This window comes from Macaca thibetana, chromosome 15 (assembly GCF_024542745.1).
Source record: "Macaca thibetana thibetana isolate TM-01 chromosome 15, ASM2454274v1, whole genome shotgun sequence".
NCBI classification, from domain to species: Eukaryota; Metazoa; Chordata; class Mammalia; order Primates; family Cercopithecidae; genus Macaca; species Macaca thibetana.
The window spans coordinates 10,396,733-10,415,425 of record NC_065592.1 but is presented as its reverse complement, the minus strand read 5'-3'; the positions used below and the strand labels follow the sequence as shown (position 1 = coordinate 10,415,425).

The 18,693-nt window shown below is 56.3% G+C and overlaps 6 protein-coding genes across 12 annotated transcripts in view; 3 read left to right on the top strand and 3 right to left on the bottom strand.

The window, feature by feature from the left end:
- DNM1 (dynamin 1) overlaps positions 1–18,693 on the top strand; it is a 158,627-nt gene that overhangs the window by 42,699 nt on the left and 97,235 nt on the right.
- Positions 1–18,693, bottom strand: part of PTGES2 (prostaglandin E synthase 2) — a 110,769-nt gene that overhangs the window by 24,633 nt on the left and 67,443 nt on the right. The window lies entirely within an intron of this gene.
- DPM2 (dolichyl-phosphate mannosyltransferase subunit 2, regulatory) overlaps positions 1–18,693 on the bottom strand; it is a 285,267-nt gene that overhangs the window by 212,020 nt on the left and 54,554 nt on the right. Inside the window, exon 1 of one of the 4 annotated variants that reach the window (XM_050760489.1) lies at positions 2,429–2,438. The exons of the other annotated variants lie outside the window; for them this stretch is intronic. The gene's annotated coding sequence lies outside the window, so the exon portion shown is untranslated. Of the gene's footprint in view, positions 1–2,428; positions 2,439–18,693 lie in introns of those variants that run through there. 4 annotated transcript variants of the gene reach the window in all.
- The window catches only part of BBLN (bublin coiled coil protein), a 287,657-nt gene that overhangs the window by 268,219 nt on the left and 745 nt on the right, over positions 1–18,693 (top strand). For 2 of the 3 annotated variants that reach the window (XM_050760501.1, XM_050760500.1), the window contains exon 2: positions 15,559–15,707. In XM_050760501.1, the coding sequence (XP_050616458.1) occupies positions 15,629–15,707 (79 nt within the window). In that variant the 5' untranslated portion in view covers positions 15,559–15,628. Of the gene's footprint in view, positions 1–15,461; positions 15,708–18,693 lie in introns of those variants that run through there. The other variant, XM_050760502.1, reaches the window with a different exon arrangement.
- LCN2 (lipocalin 2) lies at positions 2,999–7,665 on the top strand. 2 transcript variants are annotated; one of them, XM_050760339.1, is made up of 7 exons: positions 2,999–3,215; positions 3,805–3,941; positions 5,809–5,888; positions 6,077–6,196; positions 6,386–6,487; positions 7,313–7,339; positions 7,523–7,665. In XM_050760339.1, exons 1-6 carry the CDS (start codon positions 3,078–3,080, stop codon positions 7,330–7,332), a joined length of 597 nt encoding a protein of 198 aa, XP_050616296.1. In that variant the 5' UTR covers positions 2,999–3,077; the 3' UTR covers positions 7,333–7,339; positions 7,523–7,665. The 2 variants fall into 2 exon arrangements, with proteins under 2 accessions (XP_050616296.1, XP_050616297.1); XM_050760340.1 differs by having other exon boundaries at positions 3,023–3,215; positions 7,475–7,665.
- The window catches only part of CIZ1 (CDKN1A interacting zinc finger protein 1), a 31,110-nt gene continuing 29,316 nt past the window's right edge, over positions 16,900–18,693 (bottom strand). The window contains exon 18 of the mRNA XM_050759831.1: positions 16,900–18,461. Within this exon, the coding sequence (XP_050615788.1) occupies positions 18,453–18,461 (9 nt within the window). The 3' untranslated portion in view covers positions 16,900–18,452. The remainder of the gene's footprint in view (positions 18,462–18,693) is intronic.

The window sequence follows — 18,693 nt, the reverse complement described above, 5'->3', positions numbered from 1 at the left end:
AGCCGCTCTCTCTATGGAGGAGCGCCTGATGGGGGTGGGAGCTAGGCAGAGATCTGCATGCATGCCGAGGAGCCAGGCTTCAAGCCGTGCTGGGGGACCTCCAAGCGGGGCCATCTTCCCTTCTGCACCTGGCTCTGGTGTCTTCCCGCTGCAGACCCAGTGCCCTGCTCACCCACCACGTTCATACGCTGGAGTCCTGGGTCCTCAGAGATCCGTGACACTGCCCCATCCCCAACTTCAAATTCTCTGGGGCTCCACCCACTGGTCTCCCCTACATAAGGCAGTCACCGTAGACTAGAGGGTGCTTTTGAGAGTCAGGTCACTCTATTGTCCAGGCTGGAGTGCAGTGGCACAATGATAGCTCACTGCAGCCTGGGCCTCCAGGGCCCAAGTGATCCTCCCACTTCAACCTCCCTGAGGATGCGTGGTTTGTTTGTTTGTTTGTTTGAGACAGGGTCTCACTCTGTCGCCCAGGCTGGAGTGCAGTGGTGCGATCTTGGCTCACTGCAGCCTCCACCTCCCAGGTTCAACCCATTCTCCTGCCTCAGCCTCCCAAGTAGTCGGGATCATAGGCATGCATCACCCCACCTGGCTAATTTTTGTTTTTTTTTTTTTTTTTTTTTTTTTTTTGAGACGGAGTCTCGCTCTGTCGCCCAGGCTGGAGTGCAGTGGCCGGATCTCAGCTCACTGCAAGCTCCGCCTCCCGGGTTCCCGCCATTCTCCCGCCTCAGCCTCCCCAGTAGCTGGGACTACAGGCGCCCACGACCGCGCCCGGCTAATTTTTTGTATTTTTAGTAGAGACGGGGTTTCACCGTGGTCTCGATCTCCTGACCTTGTGATCCGCCCGCCTCGGCCTCCCAAAGTGCTGGGATTACAGGCGTGAGCCACCGCGCCCGGCTAATTTTTGTATTTTTAGTAGAGATGGGGTTTTGCCATGTTGGCCAGGCTGGTCCCTGAGGATACTTTTTTTTCCCCCCCCCGAGATGGAGTTTCCTTCTGTCACCCAGTCTGGAGTGCAGTGGTGCAATCTCAGCTCACTGCAACCTCCACCTCCCAGGTTCAAGCAATTCTCCTGCCTCAGCCTCCCGAGTAGCTGGGATTACAGGCATGTGCCACCATACCCAAATAATTTTTGTATTTTTAGTAGAGACAGGATTTCACCATGTTGGTCAGGCTGGTCTTGAACACCTGACCTCAGGTAATCCACCTGCCTCAGTCTCCCAAAGTGCTGGGATTACAAGTGTGAGCCACTGTGCCCAGCTGAGGATACTTTTTTTTTTTTTTTTTTTTTTTTCCGGACAGAATCTCGCTCTGTCCCAGGCTAGAGTGCAAAGGCATGATCTCGGCTCACTGCAACCTCCGCCTCCCGGGTTCAAGCAATTCTTCTGCCTCAGCCTCCCGAGTAGCTGGGATTACAGGTGCCCGCCACCACGACCGGCTAATTTTTGGATTTTTAGTAGAGATGGGGTTTCACCATGTTGGCCAGACTGGCCTCGAACTCCTGACGTCGTGATCCACCTGCCTTGGCCTCCCAAAGTGCTGGGATTACAGGCATGAGCCACCACACCCGGCCTGGCTGAGGATACTTTTAAGGTCAAAGAGAGTAGCAGAGGTGGAGTTCCTGGGAACAAGGTCATGAGGGGAAGAGGGGGTTCGGAGGGAGGGAGTAGCCACTGGCTACCTCGAGAGAGGGAAGGCTTTGGTGCAACATCGTTCCCCTGCAGTTTTGCTCATCTTTGCTTCCTGCCCTTTCATCACCCAACCGGGCAGGCAGGACAGGGCCTGAGGGGGCAGGGATCCAGTGGGGGCCTCTCTAGACTAACCCCAGCTCAGGACTCCCAGGGCCCCTTCCCTGAGGCCCCGCTGCCCCCGAGCCCAGGTTGGGGATCCCAAGCAGCACGTAGGCAGAGCCAGTGAGGTCCCCGTTAATCCTACTGAAAGCTCTAAAAGCAGCGAACTCTCAGTCCAGCCTCAGGTCAAGCATCCAGGACGGCCTCAGCCCTCGTGGCTGACATGGGTGCGCCATCTCTGCGGACACTGTGCAGGGCGTACGATTCATCACTGCCTCCCAAGGATGCCAGCCAGGCCCCCATTGAGATAACTGCTTCCCTACTGGACAAGGCTGGGACCAGCCATCTCGGCTCCGGAACCCCTGGCCTGGGCTGCTGGGTTCAATGGACAAAGACTGTGATTAGAGTCAGAGGGATGGTCTCAGTGACCTCAAGGATAAGGCCAGATCCTTGCACTCTCAATGACCCAAAGCAACAAGTATCCAGAGCAGCAGTGTGGCGCCTTCACGCCCCCACCCATCAGCCCGACTCACCCAGGACAGGGACTGTAGCCTCAGCACTCAACCCGTGTGCCCTGTGTGGGGCCTTTTCCCACGGCACTCACAGGAGAGGCGGGGGTCTCTGGGGTCCGCTGGGGTCCCCCCCTGCAAATGGGGCAAGGAGCTGTCTCAAGGCCTCTGGAGCACACTCAGGTCCTGGCATGGGGCTCCTGGGAGGGCCATGATTCTGGGCTCCATGAGTTCAGAGCAGACGCCTTCTTTTTCCTTGTCCACTGTCAGCCACGCCACCCTTCTCTGGCCCTTAAAAGAACCAGGAAACAGCACGTGACCTGTGGGAAGGAGGCATTCATTCTTTCCTTTCTGTGGGCATGGGGAGGGGACCACAGGGCACATACCCCACCCTGGGCTCCAGCTGAGCAGGGGAGTCAGAGATGACAATTCTTCCAGCTCACAGGCCAGCAGCCCACACACAGGGCAATCAGAAGAACGGAAGGGCACAAGGAGTGCGCAGAGGGAGTCGTTGTCCCTGCCAGAGGTGCCGCACTCTGGGAATGTCCCTCACTCGCCCCATCCTTCTGTCTTGCCCAATCCTGACCAGGGGCAGAAATCTTGCCAAGTGTTTCCGCATGAGTTGCTGGCAATTGCCTCATCTTCCTGGTCTTGGCAAAGGATGGATCAGCCCACGCTAGAGCCCATAAATAGGGCCACCCAGGTGAGCCTCTCACTCGCCTCCACTCCTGCCAGGCCCAGTAGCCACCACAGCGCCTGCTTCCTCAGCCCTGAAATCATGCCCCTAGGTCTCCTGTGGCTGGGCCTAGCCCTGTTGGGGGCCCTGCATGCCCAGGCCCAGGACTCCAGCTCAGACCTGATCCCGGCCCCACCTCTGAGCAAGGTCCCTCTGCAGCAGAACTTCCAGGACAACCAGGTAAGGGGCCAAGAGGGGCGCCTGCAGGCGGGGCCCGGGGAAGAGTGGGAGCAGAGGGGAGGAGAGGTGAAGAGACTCAGGAGGAGCGTTGGGCAGGACTCCAGGTTTCCAGGACGCCAGGAGTCCGAGGTCCAGGTTTCAGCTCACTGTGCCACCAGGGTCCCTGAAGGAAACCATGCCCCTTCCCCCCATCCCCACCCCCATCCCAGCCTGAACAGACTTCCCCAGGTCCACGTCCCCTCTCCCATAACCCCCATTGTCCAAGGAAGGTGGGAACACTTTTAGTCCCCCCCACACAGATGAGGAAACTGAGGCTCAGGAAGGCCCACCAGCCATGTGCCTCCTCCTGTGAGGAGGTCACCCTCCTCCCTGCCAGACTCAGAACCGCCTCTTCCCCCAGGCCTCCCTTCTAGGCTGATGGCCTCCTGCGCCTGCCCCTTCACCAGTGCAGGTCCAGCCTGGGCCCTGCTGCCCAGCTAGAGGGGCTCGTGGTTCCAGGCTGGGCGGCTCAGAGGTGCCACAGGGACAGAGCTGGAGGGGTGGCTCCTAGGGCCACTCCTGGGCTGTGCCTATCATCAGTCCCCTGCAGTTCCAGGGGAAGTGGTATGTGGTAGGCCTGTCAGGGAATGCAGTTGGCAGAAAAGACGAAGCCCCGCTAAAGATGTATGCCACCATCTATGAGCTGAAAGAAGACAAGAGCTACAACGTCACCTCCATCCTGTTCAGGTGAGGGCTGACATCTCCTGGGGGTATGAGAGGCAGACTGATACCACAGGCAAGGGATGGCCAAAGCTGAGGGATCCTGTCGTTCACCTCACTGTTCTGCCCGGAATTCATCTGTGTTCATCCTTCCTGCGTTCCTTAGGGCAACGTTTATAGCGCAGACACACAGACAGTGGTAGCGATGGACACGCACAGTCGTTAGAAAACAAGACGGAAGGCCGGGCGCGGTGGCTCAAGCCTGTAATCCCAGCACTTTGGGAGGCCGAGACGGGCGGATCACGAGGCCAGGAGATCGAGAGACGATCCCGGCTAACACGGTGAAACCCCGTCTCTACTAAAAAAATACAAAAAAACTAGCCGGGAGATGTGGCGAGTGCCTGCAGTCCCAGCTACTCGGGAGGCTGAGGCAGGAGAACGGCGTAAACCCGGGAGGCGGAGCTTGCAGTGAGCTGAGATCCGGCCACTGCACTCCAGCCTGGGTGACAGAGCAAGACTCCGTCTCAAAAAAAAAAAAAAAAAAAAAAAACAAGACGGAGAGAGGAGGGGTGCCGGGAGCGGGAGGAGGGGACACCGGATCCAGCCTGGAACCCCACCCAGGGCCTTCATGGAGGGCTTCCAGGAAGGTGGTCTCAAAAGAGCCAACCTGCTTCAAAAGGAAGTGAGGGGTGTTCCCGGCAGGGGCCGGAGTCAGAAAGAGCCCCACTTCAGGAAGGAGCAAGCCATCACAGGGTCGCCCTGAGCAGAGCTGCTGAGCAGCCTGGCGGGGCAGGCAGCCACACTAGCACGTAGCACAGTCCTCAGGCCCTGCCCCGGCGGATCTGCTGCAGAGTGGCTTAGAGTTGGCTGCAGGGTGGGGAGACTTGGTGGGGTGCAGCTTGGGAGGTCGGGAGACCAGCGAAAGTGAAGCAGGGCCATCACAGGTGGGAGAGAACAGGTGCAGGGTGAAGGGGCAGGGAGCCAGGGATCAGCCGTTCCCAGTGGGTTTCTTTTTTCTTTTTCTTTTTCTTTTTTTGAGACGGAGTTTCACTCTTGTTGCCCAGGCTGGAGTGCAATGGACGGTCTCGGCTCACCACAACCTCCACCTCAAGTGATTCTCCTGCCTCAGCCTCCCTAGTAGCTGGGATTATAGGCCTGTGCTACTATGCCCGGCTAATTTTGTATTTTTAGTAGAGACAGGGTTTCTCCATGTTGGCCAGGCTGGTCTTGAACTCCCGACCTCAGGTGATCCGCCTGCCTCGGCCTCCCAAAGTGCTGGGATTACAGGCGTGAGCCACCACACCCGGCCTCCCCAGTGGGTTTCTGACTGGCAGCTGAGTGGATTGGGATTAGGGCATTTGTGGAGCAAGGAGCAGAATACAGACAGGTTGGGGAGCTCAGCACTGGGGTGTCAGGGGATGGGAAGTGGGAGGACTCAAGGATGAGGTCAGGTTTGACCCGAGAGGTAGAGGAACGGTTGGCGTGGAGCAGACTGGAAGTACCAAGGTGGATCCCCAGGAGAGGGTATAGGAAGAGAAGCAGCAAGCTGAGCGCAGGGGAGAAATGCAGGGTTGCTGTGTGTGTGGGGGAAAAACCACCCAGGGAGGCAGCCAAAGGAAAGAAGGACATGGGGTGCTGGAGGGTCTGAGCAGGGTCCAGGGGCCCCAGGCAGCAGACCCGGACGGACAGCCTGGGATCAGCTCGGGGGGAAGGCCCAGGCCCATCTCGGCTGGGTGGGGTAGGGCCCCTCCAGATAGTTGGGGATGAGCCATCACGGGTTGGGCCGGACTGAGAGCATCAGAACCCTGCTGCTGCCCTGGCCCCACCTTGTCCGGCACAGGAGGCCCAAGCCTGGGTTGTCTCCCCTCTCACCCACCCATCTCTCCCTCCCAAGGAAAGAGAAGTGTGACTACTGGATCAGAACTTTTGTTCCAGGTTCCCAGCCTGGCGAGTTCACACTGGGCAACATTCAGAGTGAGTCCTGAGTGAGGTGGGGCACTGAGCTGGGGCTCTGGGGAGCTGGGCGGGGGCACAGACCTTCCTGCCCCTCCACACGGATGTGTTGTATGGGGAGAAGCCCGAGCTGATGGGCTGGGGAGGGAGGGGGCAGCTCCCTCCTCCCATCCAGGGCAGGGCTGACCCCTCACCATCCATGCCTGCAGATCACCCTGGATTAACGAGTTACGTCGTTCGAGTGGTGAGCACCAACTACAAACAGTATGCCATGGTGTTCTTCAAGAAGGTTTCTCAAAACAAGGAGTACTTCAAGATCACCCTCTACGGTGGGTCCTCTCCCATCCCCTCGGGGACTGGCTCCTGATCACACTTAGCTGGAGGGGAGGCCGGTCCCCACCTGCAGGAAGAGGTCATTCCATAGACCCTCCATGAGGAAGGGATCTGAGGCCTCATCCACTCATTCAACGATGTTTATGTGGTGTCTACCGGCCACTCACTGGCCATCTTGGTCACAGGGAGAACCAAGGAGCTGACTTCGGAACTAAAGGAGAACTTCATCCACTTCTCCAAATCTCTGGGCCTCCCTGAAAACCACATCGTCTTCTCTGTCCCAATTGGTAATGGCCAGTCTGGATGAGGGGACGGGGACATGGGAACTGTTCAGGCGGGATGCTTCCCTGCCAGGGAGGAGGGAGAGGAGAGACTCAGTCCTCAGCTTCAGTCACCGGAGCAGTGGACGGTCCAGGAGCTCCTTGGAAGCCACTCTGGGTCCAGGAAGACTGTGCCCCACCCCAGGGTCTATGGGACTCCCAGGGACCCGGGCCCCAAGTGCTCTTTCCTGGCAGTTTAGCCAGGGTCTGCCCAGATGAGGATTTCAGACCCAGGCTCGAGTATCCATTTCTCAGTCTCACTGGCCTGACACCTCCGGCCACCCTCCCAGGCCCCCTTGTTCTGGGTCATCTTCCCCCACCCTCCCAGGCCTCATCACCCTGGGTTTTGCTGTCCTGGCTGTCCTCCTTCCCCTGGGGACTTGCTCACCACTGACTTGGGAGCTGTCCTTGACTCCAGGGAGCCTGGCTTGGGCAGGAGGCTCCAGTCAGGCCATTCAGAGAGCCACTGGCCTCCCCCAGACTGAGAGGCTGCCTGGACTAGTAAACAGGCGGGAGACCTGGGTGCCCGAGCAGCCTGGGAGCTGGGCCTCACTCAGGGCTCTCCCTCCCCAGGCCTTTCTCCCATATCCCCTGCCCCGCCATCTGCCCCTCTGTCGCCCCATCCCTGAAAGGAACCTCCACATCTTCTGCAGCTGGGCCAGGTGGGGCAGGGGCTGCCCAGGGACAGTGCAGAGGAACTGGCAGTCAGGGATCACATACACACACTCACACACACGCACACACACACACACACACAGAGCTGCCTGTTCTGACGGACTTTCTCCCCAACAGACCAGTGTATCGATGGCTGAGTGCACAGTGAGTGTGTCCGGGCGGCTGGGAGGGGGCTTGTGGGAGGCCAGGGTGCAGTGGGCTGGGGGTCTTGGGCCTGCCTTTGTTCTTCCCCCTGCCACCAGCACTGCTGCTGTCTTTATTCTGCTGTCCCCATCTCAGGTGCCTCCCATCTCCCCGCCCATCACCCTCATATCCATCTCTGTCCAGGGTGCCGCCAGCTGCCTCACCAGCCCGGACACCATTGAGGGAGCTGGGAGATGCTCCCCACCGTGCCACCCACCCAGCTGCTCCCCAGGCCACCCCGCTGATGGAGCCCCACCTTGTCTGCTAAATAAACATATGCCCCCAGGCCTCTGAGTCCACACTCTTTGACCCCTGGGTCTTTGAGGAAGGAGAGGGGCAAGGGGCTCCCACTGGCATCACTCCCAGGGTTTGCACCCCCAGGATGGAGCCCAGCGAACCCAGCCTGGGTGTTAGGGCTGCAGAGTGAAGACACAAGCCCCCCACCCCCGTCATCACCAGCAGCTTTGTGGCTGACTGCCCTGAGTCCTTCCCACGTGGTGTAACACCGCACTCCCTCCTGTTATGACATGGAGCCCAGCCCCAGAGCAGCGGCAGTTCTCACATTCCCCTGCCTAGGAGGGTGCCCAGTCCATCGCAGACACACTGGGCCACACCCCATCAGAGTGTGGCAGGGGCATGTGCAGCTGGAGGCCATTCCAGGCAGAGAGGGTCGGCTCGGCGGGGGTGGTCCCTGGCCCTCTGCCGCCCACTGTGGGCCCCATGGGTGAGGAGCCATGTCCATGCTAACCCCGTTTCAGAGCACTGCCCTTTACTCCACACCTCCCCGCCTGATGACATCCAGGCCACGTTGGGGGTGCATTCTGAAGCCAGGGGCAGGGCCAGGGGGAAGTGAGGAGTGGCTATGCCGCCAAGAATCCAGTTCCCCAGGACTCAGAGAGCTCCAGGCCTGCACTCATCACTTGGCTGCCCGTGTCAGGCCTGACAAGCCCTTGGTCCCCCACTGGCCACAGAGGCAACCTCTGCAGGTTCACGTCACACACAGGCACTCCCTCCCCAGCCCCTTTTCCCGGTGCAAGGACAGAGGCCAGAGTGGGTGGAGTTCTGCGGAAACCCCATGGACAGACACACCACCCCGTTCACCCTCGGCTGGGCTAAGGAGAGATGCTGATACTGTGAGCCAGCTCCAGCCTCGGACCCCAAGGAGCAGGACAGGCCTGAGACCCAGGCCCACCAAATGTTGCCAAAGCCTTGAAAGTCTGGTCCAGACTCCTGGAAGAGGCCAGCTTGGGGCAGCCCGGGCTTTGAGAGAGGGATGGGACTGTTCCCAAGCCCCGAGAGGCTCTGGGCTGAGAAAGGCACCCAAGGACTGCTAGCTGGCCAAGGGAGTGGACATCGCACCCAGCACGCCTGGCCCTTGGGCTCCAAATGGAGCAGCAGATCCAGTTTCCTAGCTTGGCCCAAGCAAGGCAGCTTCTTGTCGCCCCTGGGCCTGCTGAGCCTTTCAGGATCAAAAACTCTTAGGGCCTAGAAGGGCTTTGTGTTTCCTTCCAGGTGGCCAGAGGTTTGAGTTTCCTATTGCCACTATTGAAAGAGGCAGGATGGCCAGGCGCGGTGGTTCACACCTGTAATCCCAGCACTTTGGGAAGCCGAGGTGGGTGGATCACTAGGTCAGGATATCGAGACCAGCCTGGCCAACATGGTGAAACCTCGCCTCTACTAAAAATACAAAAAAATTAGCTGGGCGTCACAGCGCGCGCCTGTAGTCCCAGCTGCTTGGGAGGCTGAGGCAGGAGAATTGCTTGAACCCAGCAGGCAGAGGTTGCAGTGAGCTGAGATTGTGCCATTGCACTCCAGCCTGGGCAACAGAGCGAGCGAGACTACGTCTCAAAAAAAAAAAAAAAAAGGCCGGGCGCGGTGGCTCAAGCCTGTAATCCCAGCACTTTGGGAGGCCGAGACGGGCGGATCACGAGGTCAGGAGATCGAGACCATCCTGGCTAACACAATGAAACCCCGTCTCTACTAAAAATACAAAAAAAAAATTAGCCGGGCGAGGTGGTGGGCGCCTGTAGTCCCAGCTACTTGGGAGGCTGAGGCAGGAGAATGGCGTAAACCCGGGAGGCGGAGCTTGCAGTGAGCCGAGATAGCGCCACTGCACTCCAGCCTGGGCGACAGAGCGAGACTCCGTCTCAAAAAAAAAAAAAAAAAAAAAAAAAAAAAGGCAGGCAGACAAATATCTTGGCAGATAGGGGCAAGTCCCCGGTGAAACCCCACCTCCAAGCCAAAGACAGTTTAAAGCCTGAAAGCTATGCTACAACTCAAATCCATGGACCAGATTAAGACCCTGTCATCCTACTTGGCATGCTTTCCTCTGATTGATCCCCACCCTTCACCTATTTTACATTTTTACATATACCTCCCCATCCCTAAACATTTTTTTTTTTTGAGACGGAGTCTTACTCTGTCGCCCAGGCTCAAGTGCAGTGGCATGATCTCAGCTCACTGAAAGCTCCCCCTCCTGGGTTCACACCATTCTCCTGCCTCAGCTTCCCAAACAGCTGGGACTACAGGCGCCCGCGACCACGCCTGGCTAATTTTTTGTATTTTTAGTAGAGATGGGGTTTGCACTGTGTTAGCCAGGATGGTCTCGATCTCCTGACCTCATGATCTGCCCGCTTCAACCTCCCAAAGTGCTGGGATTACAGGCATGAGCCACTGCGCCTGGCCTGTTTTTTTTGTTTTTTTGTTTTGTTTTGTTTTGTTTTTTAAAGACACGGAGTCTTGCACTATCACCCAGGCTGGATGGAGTGAAGTAGCAAAATCTTGGCTCACTGCAACCTCCACTTCCCGGGTTCAAGAGATTCTCCTGCCTCAGACTCCCAAGTAGCTAGGATTACAGGTGCCCACCACCATGCCCAGCTAATTTTTTGTTTTTGTATTTTTAGTAGAGACAGGGTTTCACCATGTTGGCCAGGCTGGTCTCAAACTCCTGACCTCGTGATTCGCCCGCCTCAGCCTCCCAAAGTGCCTAACTGGTTTTTTATACTGTCATGCCCACCTTTGAGTAGTGCCTTTGTTTTAGCCTTTTTTGCATACTCACAAGCCAGTCAGCATGCATTCCCCATTCTGAGTCCAGAAAAGCCCAGGACCCAGCCACACTGAGGGAGAGACTGCCCAACTTGGGGTGCGGGACCACCTTCACATCCCCTCTTTGCTGAGAGCTGTTCCATCACTCAACAAAATCATTCTCTGTCCTCCTCACCATTTGACTGGATACAGCATATCCTCATTCTTCTTGGATTCGGGACAAGAGCTTGGGACCCACCAAGTGAGGGTACAAAGAAAGCTGTAACAGTGGTGGGGTTGAGCCGGCTCTGGAGCCACAGGCCAGAGCAGATAACAGGGCTGACATCTGCCTGGGCAGGGGTGTCACTGGCTGGGGGTTTCCAGCTGGTAGAATGACCAAGAAAAATCCTGTGTCACTATCACAAATCACCACAAACTGTGGGTTTAAAACAACACCTATATATTCGCTTTCAGTTCTGGAGGTCAGAAGTTTGAAACCAGTTTCACTGGGCAGAAATGAGTGTCCACAGAGCTGTGCTCCCTCCAGAGGCTCTCAGGGAAGCTGCTCCCTGCCTTTCCCAGCTTCTCATGCTGTCTTCCTTGCACCCTTTAGTCTCTGGCTCCTTCCTCCTTCAAAGGCAGCGGAGCATCAGCAAATCTCTTTCTCTGCTGAGGGCCTCACTCTCAGTCAAGGAGGGCAGGCTTGGCCGGGCGCAGTGGCTCAAGCCTGTAATCCCAGCACTTTGGGAGGCTGAGACGGGTGGATCACGAGGTCAGGAGATCGAGACCATCCTGGCTAACACGGTGAAACCCCGTCTCTACTAAAAAATACAAAAAACTAGCCAGGCAAGGTGGCGGGCGCCTGTAGTCCCAGCTACTCGGGAGGCTGAGGCAGCAGAATGGCGTGAACTCGGGAGGCGGAGCTTGCAGTGAGCTGAGATCCAGCCACTGCACTCCAGCCTGGGCGACAGAGCGAGACTCCGTCTCCAAAAAAAAAAAAAAAAAAAAAAGGAGGGCAGGCTAGGCTGGGCACCACGGCTCACATCTGTCATCTGAGCATGTGGGGGAGGCTGAGGTGGGAGGATCACTTGAGCCCAGGAGTTTGAGATCAGCCTGGGCAAGATGGTGAAACCCTCAATCTATAAAAATAAAAATACTAGCTGAGTGTGGTGGTGGTGCACCTGTAGTCTCAGCTAATCCAGAGGCTGAGGTGGGGAGTTTGAGGCTGCAGGGAACTATGATTGTACCATTGCACTACAGCCTGGGCCACACAGCAAGACCCTGTCTCTAAAAAAAAAAAAAAAAAAAAAAAATTAAAAAAATTAAGCTTTAAAAAGGAGGTGAGCCTGACCTGGATGAGAGGCCATTCCCCAAAATTCTTTGGGTGCTGGTTCAGTGTCCTTCTTGCTCTCGCTCAATCTACTTCAGGGAGAAGGCAGGGCTGACCATGTGCAAGTCGGTGGAGACCCTCACAGCAGACTTCAGACTCCACCATGCCCCTGCCTTCCTCAGGTAGAACAGTGAAGGTGGCTTCTGGGACAAGAGAGTATTCCACCCCATTGTCACTGTCTGGGATACACGCTTGGGCCTGATCTGGCATTGAGGATGGCCTGCCCACAGGGACAGCCAGTGTGAGACCAGGTCCAGGCTGCTGCAGCCATGAGACCTCCATGCACTATAGCTACTGGAGTCCCAGTAGGTGACCCCTCTGCCTAGAACGTGGGCCTAATTCTTAGCTGGACCCCTGGTCAGGATCATAGCTCTGGGTCCAACCCAGGGGTGACACTTGCCAGCTGGGTGACTGTGGGCAAGCTGCCCTCTCCTAGCTGGGAAGTGGAGTGTGGGATGACAGCAGCTGGGCCGATTATCATGAAGCCTTTCTTGATGAGCAGTCTGTGAAGCACTCTGCCCACGGCCCTCCACCCTCCACTGCAGCACCCACAGGAGGGGGCGGCAAACCTTTCCTTTATTGGAGAATGTGACACACAGTCCTGGGTGGGTTTGAGGTGAGCTTGAACTAAGGGTAGCCTCACCCCTGTCCTGCTCCTGTCCCAGTTAAGGGGCTCTTCCTAAAATGAACTATTCCTACTTCTCTTTATTTAAAAAAAAAATTAAATCTAGCCAGGCATGGTGGTTTACACCTATAACTTTGTGGGGCCGAGGCGGGTGGATCACCTGAGGTCAGGAGTTCGAGACCAGCCTGGCCAACATGGTGAAACTAAAAATACAAAAATTAGCCAGGCATGGTGGCACACCCCTGTAATCCCAGCTACTTGGGAGGCTGAGGCAGGAAAATTGCTTGAACCCAGGATGCAGAGGTTGCAGTGAGCCGACATCGCACCACTGCACTCTAGCCTGGGCGACAGAGGGAGACTCTATCTCCAAAAAAAAAAAAAAAAAAAATTTAAACTTTAATTTTTTTTTCTCTTTGACTTCTCAAAGTTCAACTTATAAAGGTAGCTCCAGGGGCCAGGCGCGTTGGCTCACGCCTGTAATCCCAGCACTTTGGGAGGCCGAGGCGGGCGGATCACGAGGTCAAGAGATCGAGACCATCCTGGCCAACATTGTGAAACCCCGTCTCTACTAAAAGTACAAAAATTAGCTGGGCGTGGCGGTGCGCACCTGTAGTCCCAGCTACTCTGGAGGCTGAGGCAGGAGAATTGCTTGAACCTGGGAGGTGGAGGTTGCAGTGACCCAAGATCACTGTACTCCAGCCTGGCGACAGGGCAAGACTCCGTCTCAAAAACAAAAACAAAAAAGGTAGGTCCAGGACGGGCACGGTGGCTCACACCTGTAATCCCAGCACCTTGGGAAGCCGAGGCAGGTGGATCACTTGAAGTCAGAAATTTGAGACCAGCCAGGGCAACATGGTGAAACCCCAACTCTACTAAAAATAAAAAAAAATCAGTCGGGTGTGGTGGCATGCACCTGTAATCCCAGCTACTCGGGAGGCTGAGGCACAAGAATTGCTTGAACCCGGGGAGGAGAAGTTGCAGTGAGCTGAGATCATGCCACTGCACTCCAGCCTGGGCAACAGAGCGAGACTCTGTCTCAAAACAAACAAACAACAAACAAACAAAAGTAGGTTTGCTCCAGGCCAAACTTTCTTTTTTTTTTTTTTTTTTTTTTTTTGAAACGGAGTTTCTCTTTGTTGTCCAGGCTGGAGTGCAGTGGTGCAATCTCAGCTCACTGCAACCTCTGCCTCCCGGGTTCAAGTGATTCTCCTGCCTCAGCCTCCTGAGTAGCTGGGATTACAGGCGCACGCCACCACACCCGGTTTATTTTTGTATTTTTAGTAGAAATGGGGTTTCGCCATGTTGGTCAGGCTGGTCTCAAACTCCTGACCTCGTGATCCGCCTGCCTCAGCCTCCCAAAGTGCTGAGATTACAGGCATGAGCCACTGCACCCGGCCTCACATTTAATTTTTTTATTTTTATTTTTTGAGATGAAGTATCACCCTGTCACCCAGGCTGGAGTGCAAGGGCACGATCTCTGGTCACTGCAACTTCTGCCTCCCAGTTCAAGTGATTCTCCTGCCTCAGCCTCCTGAGTAGCTGCAACTATAGGGGTGTGCCACCAAACCTGGCTAATTAAACTTTTTAAAAATTAATTAATTAATTATTATTTTTAAAGACAGAGTCTCACTCTGTCACCCAGGCTATAGTGCAGTGGTGCAGTCATAGCTCACTGCAGCCTCGAACTCCTGGGCCCAAGTGATCCTCCTGCCTTAGCCTCCCAAGCAGCTGCGACTAAGGTGCATGCCACCAGGTCTGGCTAATTTTTTTTGTACTTTCTGTAGAGAGGGGGGACTGAGTCTCACTATGTTTCCCAGGCTGGTCTCCAACTCCTAGGCTCAAGCAATCCTCTTCATCTCAGCCTCCCAAAGCGCTGGGATTACAGGTGGGAGCCATCCCGCCTAATGTTCCTGTTTCTCTTGTCCAGAGCTGGAGTCCAGCCTGATTCCCACCCACAGGTTGTAACCAATGAGCCCTAAGAGAAGCGCTGGCTGGCTGGGCGCGGTGGCTCACGCCTGTAATCCCAGCACTTTGGGAGGCCGAGACGGGCGGATCACGAGGTCAGGAGATCGAGACCATCCTGGCTAGCACAGTGAAACACCGTCTCTACTAAAAAATACAAAAAAATTAGCCGGGCGAGGTGGCGGGCGCCTGTAGTCCCAGCTACTCGGGAGGCTGAGGCAGGAGAATGGCGTGAACCTGGGAGGCGGAGCTTGCAGTGAGCTGAGATCCGGCCACTGTACTCCAGCCTGGGCCACAGAGCGAGACTCCGTCTCAAAAAAAAAAAAAAAAAAAAGAAGCGCTGGAGACCAGGAAGGCCCAGATCCAGGGGTAGGGGTGTTGGGTCCTCTCCATTGGGGTGCAGGCAGAGAGGCAAGGAGGAAGGAGACACTTCGTGACTCTCAGCGAGGCTGTGAAGAGGAATGTCCTGAAGCCACAGGAGGTATGGAAACCCCGTTTCCAAGGCTGGGCCCAGTAGCTCATGCCGGTAACCCCAGCATTTTGGGAGGCCGAGGCGGGTGGATGGCTCGAGCTCAGGAGTTCGAGAGCAGCCTGGGCAACATGGCGAAACCCCCGTCTCCAAAAAATACAATAGCCAGCGTGGTGCACCCGCCTGTAGTCCAGCCACTCTGGAGGCTGAGGTGGCAGGATCGCTTCAGGCTGGGAGACAGAGGTTGCAGTGAGCCGAGATCACCCCACTGCATTCCAGCCTGGAAGACAGAGCCAGACCCTATCTCAAAAAATAACAAGGAAACCCGTTTTCGATTTCGCCCAGGCGGAGGGGTCGAAGCAGCAGATGGGCTTGGGAGGTCTCCCGCCCCTCCTCCTGGACCTCCCTACTCCCGGGCTTTTCCAGGGACAGCACCGTGGTGGCCCCGCCCAGCGCCCAGGAGACGGGTGAAGCCAGCGGCGGAATGGGCGGAGTTCGACTGTGAGGCAGGTGGAGGTGGGACTCCGGCGGTGGGGGCGGAGTCTGGACGCGGGGCGGGGGCGGAGTTCCGGCTGGGGGGCGGGGCGGGGCGGAGCGAGATCTGCGGGATTCCGGCTTCAGGGGTGGGGCCCCGGCCTCTGGGCGGAGATCTGCTGCCGCGTTCCACCCTTCCGGCCCGGTGTTCTATCCACCGCCTCCACCTTCCATCCGGCGCCGGCTTTCGGCGCGACGGTCGCCGCGTTCCATCGTCGCGCGGCCCTTCGGGCGCCCGAGCCCGCAATGTCGGGCCCCAACGGGGACCTGGGGATGCCGGTGGAGGCGGGAGCGGAAGGCGAGGAGGATGGCTTCGGGGAAGCAGGTGACCCGAGGGGGCTGCTGGAGCAACCTTGCTTTTTCAGGCTGCCCTCCCGGGAAGGGGAATCGGGATGGGGTCTTGGAAGGGAACAAAGAACCCACCCCATTCCGCCCCGAGTGGGTCCGGAGTTGTAGGTGCTGTCTCGGATGCAGGGCGAGCACCCGCGAGCCGGTCGCCAGCTCCGTGAGAGCTGCGGGTCACCAGTCCCCTTTTACAGATGGGGAAATTGAGGCAGCTTCGGGGACACTCGCCCTTGTGGGCCTTGCTCCACCACTTCCTTCAGTCCTGGGGGGAGACCGAGGCACCTGAGGGAGGCAGGGTTGAGCTTGGCCGGCTTAGCTTAGCGGAGAGGCCGGGCTGGGGCGTGGGGTTGGGGGGGCGCGGGGGCGTCGCTCTGCCGAGTCAGCATCCCCAGCCACTTGGCTTTGCTGGTGTAGCCTCGCAGCCTTGCCAAATGTCAGCAGCTTACAGAGCAGCCTTTTGCGTGCTTACAAGTGCAGGGGTGGGGTGTGGAGAGAGAACCATCAGCTCCCTTCTCACATTCTTCAGCCTCAGTTTCCCCCTCTATAAAATAGGAATAATGATTAGTGTCTCCTGCACCGGGATGTGTCAGCATTAAATGCAAAAAATAAATGGAAAATGCTTAGCAGGTTCTAGCATGCAAGAGTTCAGTAAATGGTTATTGTCATTATTCTCTTTGGTAAAGATTGGCATGTTAACATACACTGAGGATTTAGTAAATGTGGTGTAAGTATGGCGCATGCTCTTTGTTTTGTTTGGGGTAACAGCTTTATTGAGCTATACAACTTACCCATTTAAACTGTACAGTTCAGTGGGCTTTTGTGTATTCCCAGGGCTGTGCATCCATCACCACAATAGTTTTAGGTAGGTTTGCATTGGGCAATGCTGTTGGGAGCATCAGGAAGAGCTTCCCAGGAGGTCACATTGAGTGGATGCTGGCAGACAGGACTTGGAACAGTGGTGTCCCAGGCAGAAGCAAAGGCTTGGAACTGGGAAGTACCCTTGACACAGATAAAGCCTGGCCTGGAGGGGTGTGGGGCACCTGCCTCCCCAATTCCTCCTCCCAGCCTGTATCCCAGGACACAGAATTCAAAATATTGATAATAAGGATCATCCACTAAGTACTTGCTGTGGCCAGATCCTGTCTGAACTCTTTTTTTTTTTTTTTTTTTTTTTTTGAGTTGGAGTCTTGCTCTGTTGCCCAGGCTGGAGTACAGTGCATGATCCTGGCTCACTGCAACCTCTGCCTTCTGGGTTCAAGCGATTTTCATGTCTCAGCCTCCCAAGTAGCTGGGACTATAAGTGACCACCACGCCTGGCTATTTTTTTTTTTTTTTTTTTTTGAGACGGAGTCTCGCTCTGTCGCCCAGGCTGGAATGCAGTGGCCGGATCTCAGCTCACTGCAAGCTCTGCCTCCTGGGTTTACACCACTCTCCTGCCTCAGCCTCCCGAGTAGCTGGGACTACAGGCACCCGCCACCTTGCCTGGCTAGCTTTTTGTATTTTTTAGTAGAGACGGGGTTTCACCGTGTTAGCCAGGATGGTCTCGATCTCTTGACCTCGTGATCTGCCCGTTTTGGCCTACCAAAGTGCTGGGATTACAGGATTTTTATATATTTTTAGTAGAGACAGTGTTTCACCATGTTGGCCAGGCTGGTCTCGAACTCCTGACCTCAGGTAATCCACCCGCCTTGGCTTCCCAAAATGCTGGGATTACAGGCGTGAGCCACCACGCTGGCCACTGTCTGAACTCTTGATATGTTTGAATCCTCACAACCACCCAGTTTTCCCTTTTTTCCAGAAAGGTGCAACAACTTGCTGGGGTAAAGCAGAGCTGGAATTCAAACCCAAGTGCCCCTGACCTCCAAGTCCAATCCTGAGTTTCAACTCTGTTACCAACCTGGAGGATCCTGGGCAGGTTCCTTCGGAGGCCTTGGTTTCCCTAGCTATATACCACGAGGGGGTTGGACTTTAAGATGCAGCCAATTTCCCAGGACTCTGTCCTCTGTGAGGGTGGCTGGGAATGGGTGCCCTTTCCCAGAACACAGGCACAAGTGCACCCATAACCCAGATAGGCTCCTCCAGCTCCTCCACTGGCTGCTTCCCTCTTGGTCTCAAGCTGGCAGCTGAGTGTATCTGAGTCATGGGCTGGCTCAGAACTGGGTCCCGCAGTGGGCACAGGCCCAGACCTTGAGTCCTCAGGGACACTGTGTTGCTGAGCAAGGCAGCTCTGGAGTGGCCGTGGAGGGGAGGGAGTGATGGTTTCTAGTGGAGATCAGGGAAGACTTCTTGGAGGAGGCATTTTGAGCTGGTCCTTGATGGGCTGTTGTGGTTGAGGCATTCTAGGTTGCAGGGATAGTTGAGCAATGGCGGAGAGGCTGGAAAGTCAGAGGCTTCATTCATTCACTCACTCAGTCATTCAACAAATGCTTATTGCAAAACTGTGAGGGTGCCAGGGAGCCAGCAGCGAACACAGGACCATTCAGCTTTCATGGGGAAACAGAACAGCACTCAGATAAGCACAGCAGTCAATCCTGGAGAGGGTCGTGGAGGGCTGAGGAGGGCTAGGGGCTCAGCATAGAGGCCTGATCCAGTCTGGGGCATTGGGTGGGCTCCCGGTGGTGACATCCATACTGAGACTTGAAGGATGAGTGGGACTCATCCAGGAGGAGAGGAGGGAAGGAAGATGGGAGGACCCAGCACATTCCAGGCAGAGACAGCAGCATGTTCAAAGGGCCTGAGGTAGGTAAAGGCAGGTGTGAGAGAGGAAAGGAAGAGGCAGGGAGGCAGGGCTAGCTAGGAGGCAGGGGCTGGGAGACTCCGCTGGGTGTTTTACCCTAAGGGAGCCACAGAAGGGCTGGCAAACAGGGCCCATCTGGGGACAGGGGCCTTGAATGCCCAACTCAGGAATGTGGGCTCTGGCCACTAAGCAGCTGCTGCAGACAGTGCAGAGACTTGGCACCTGGCCG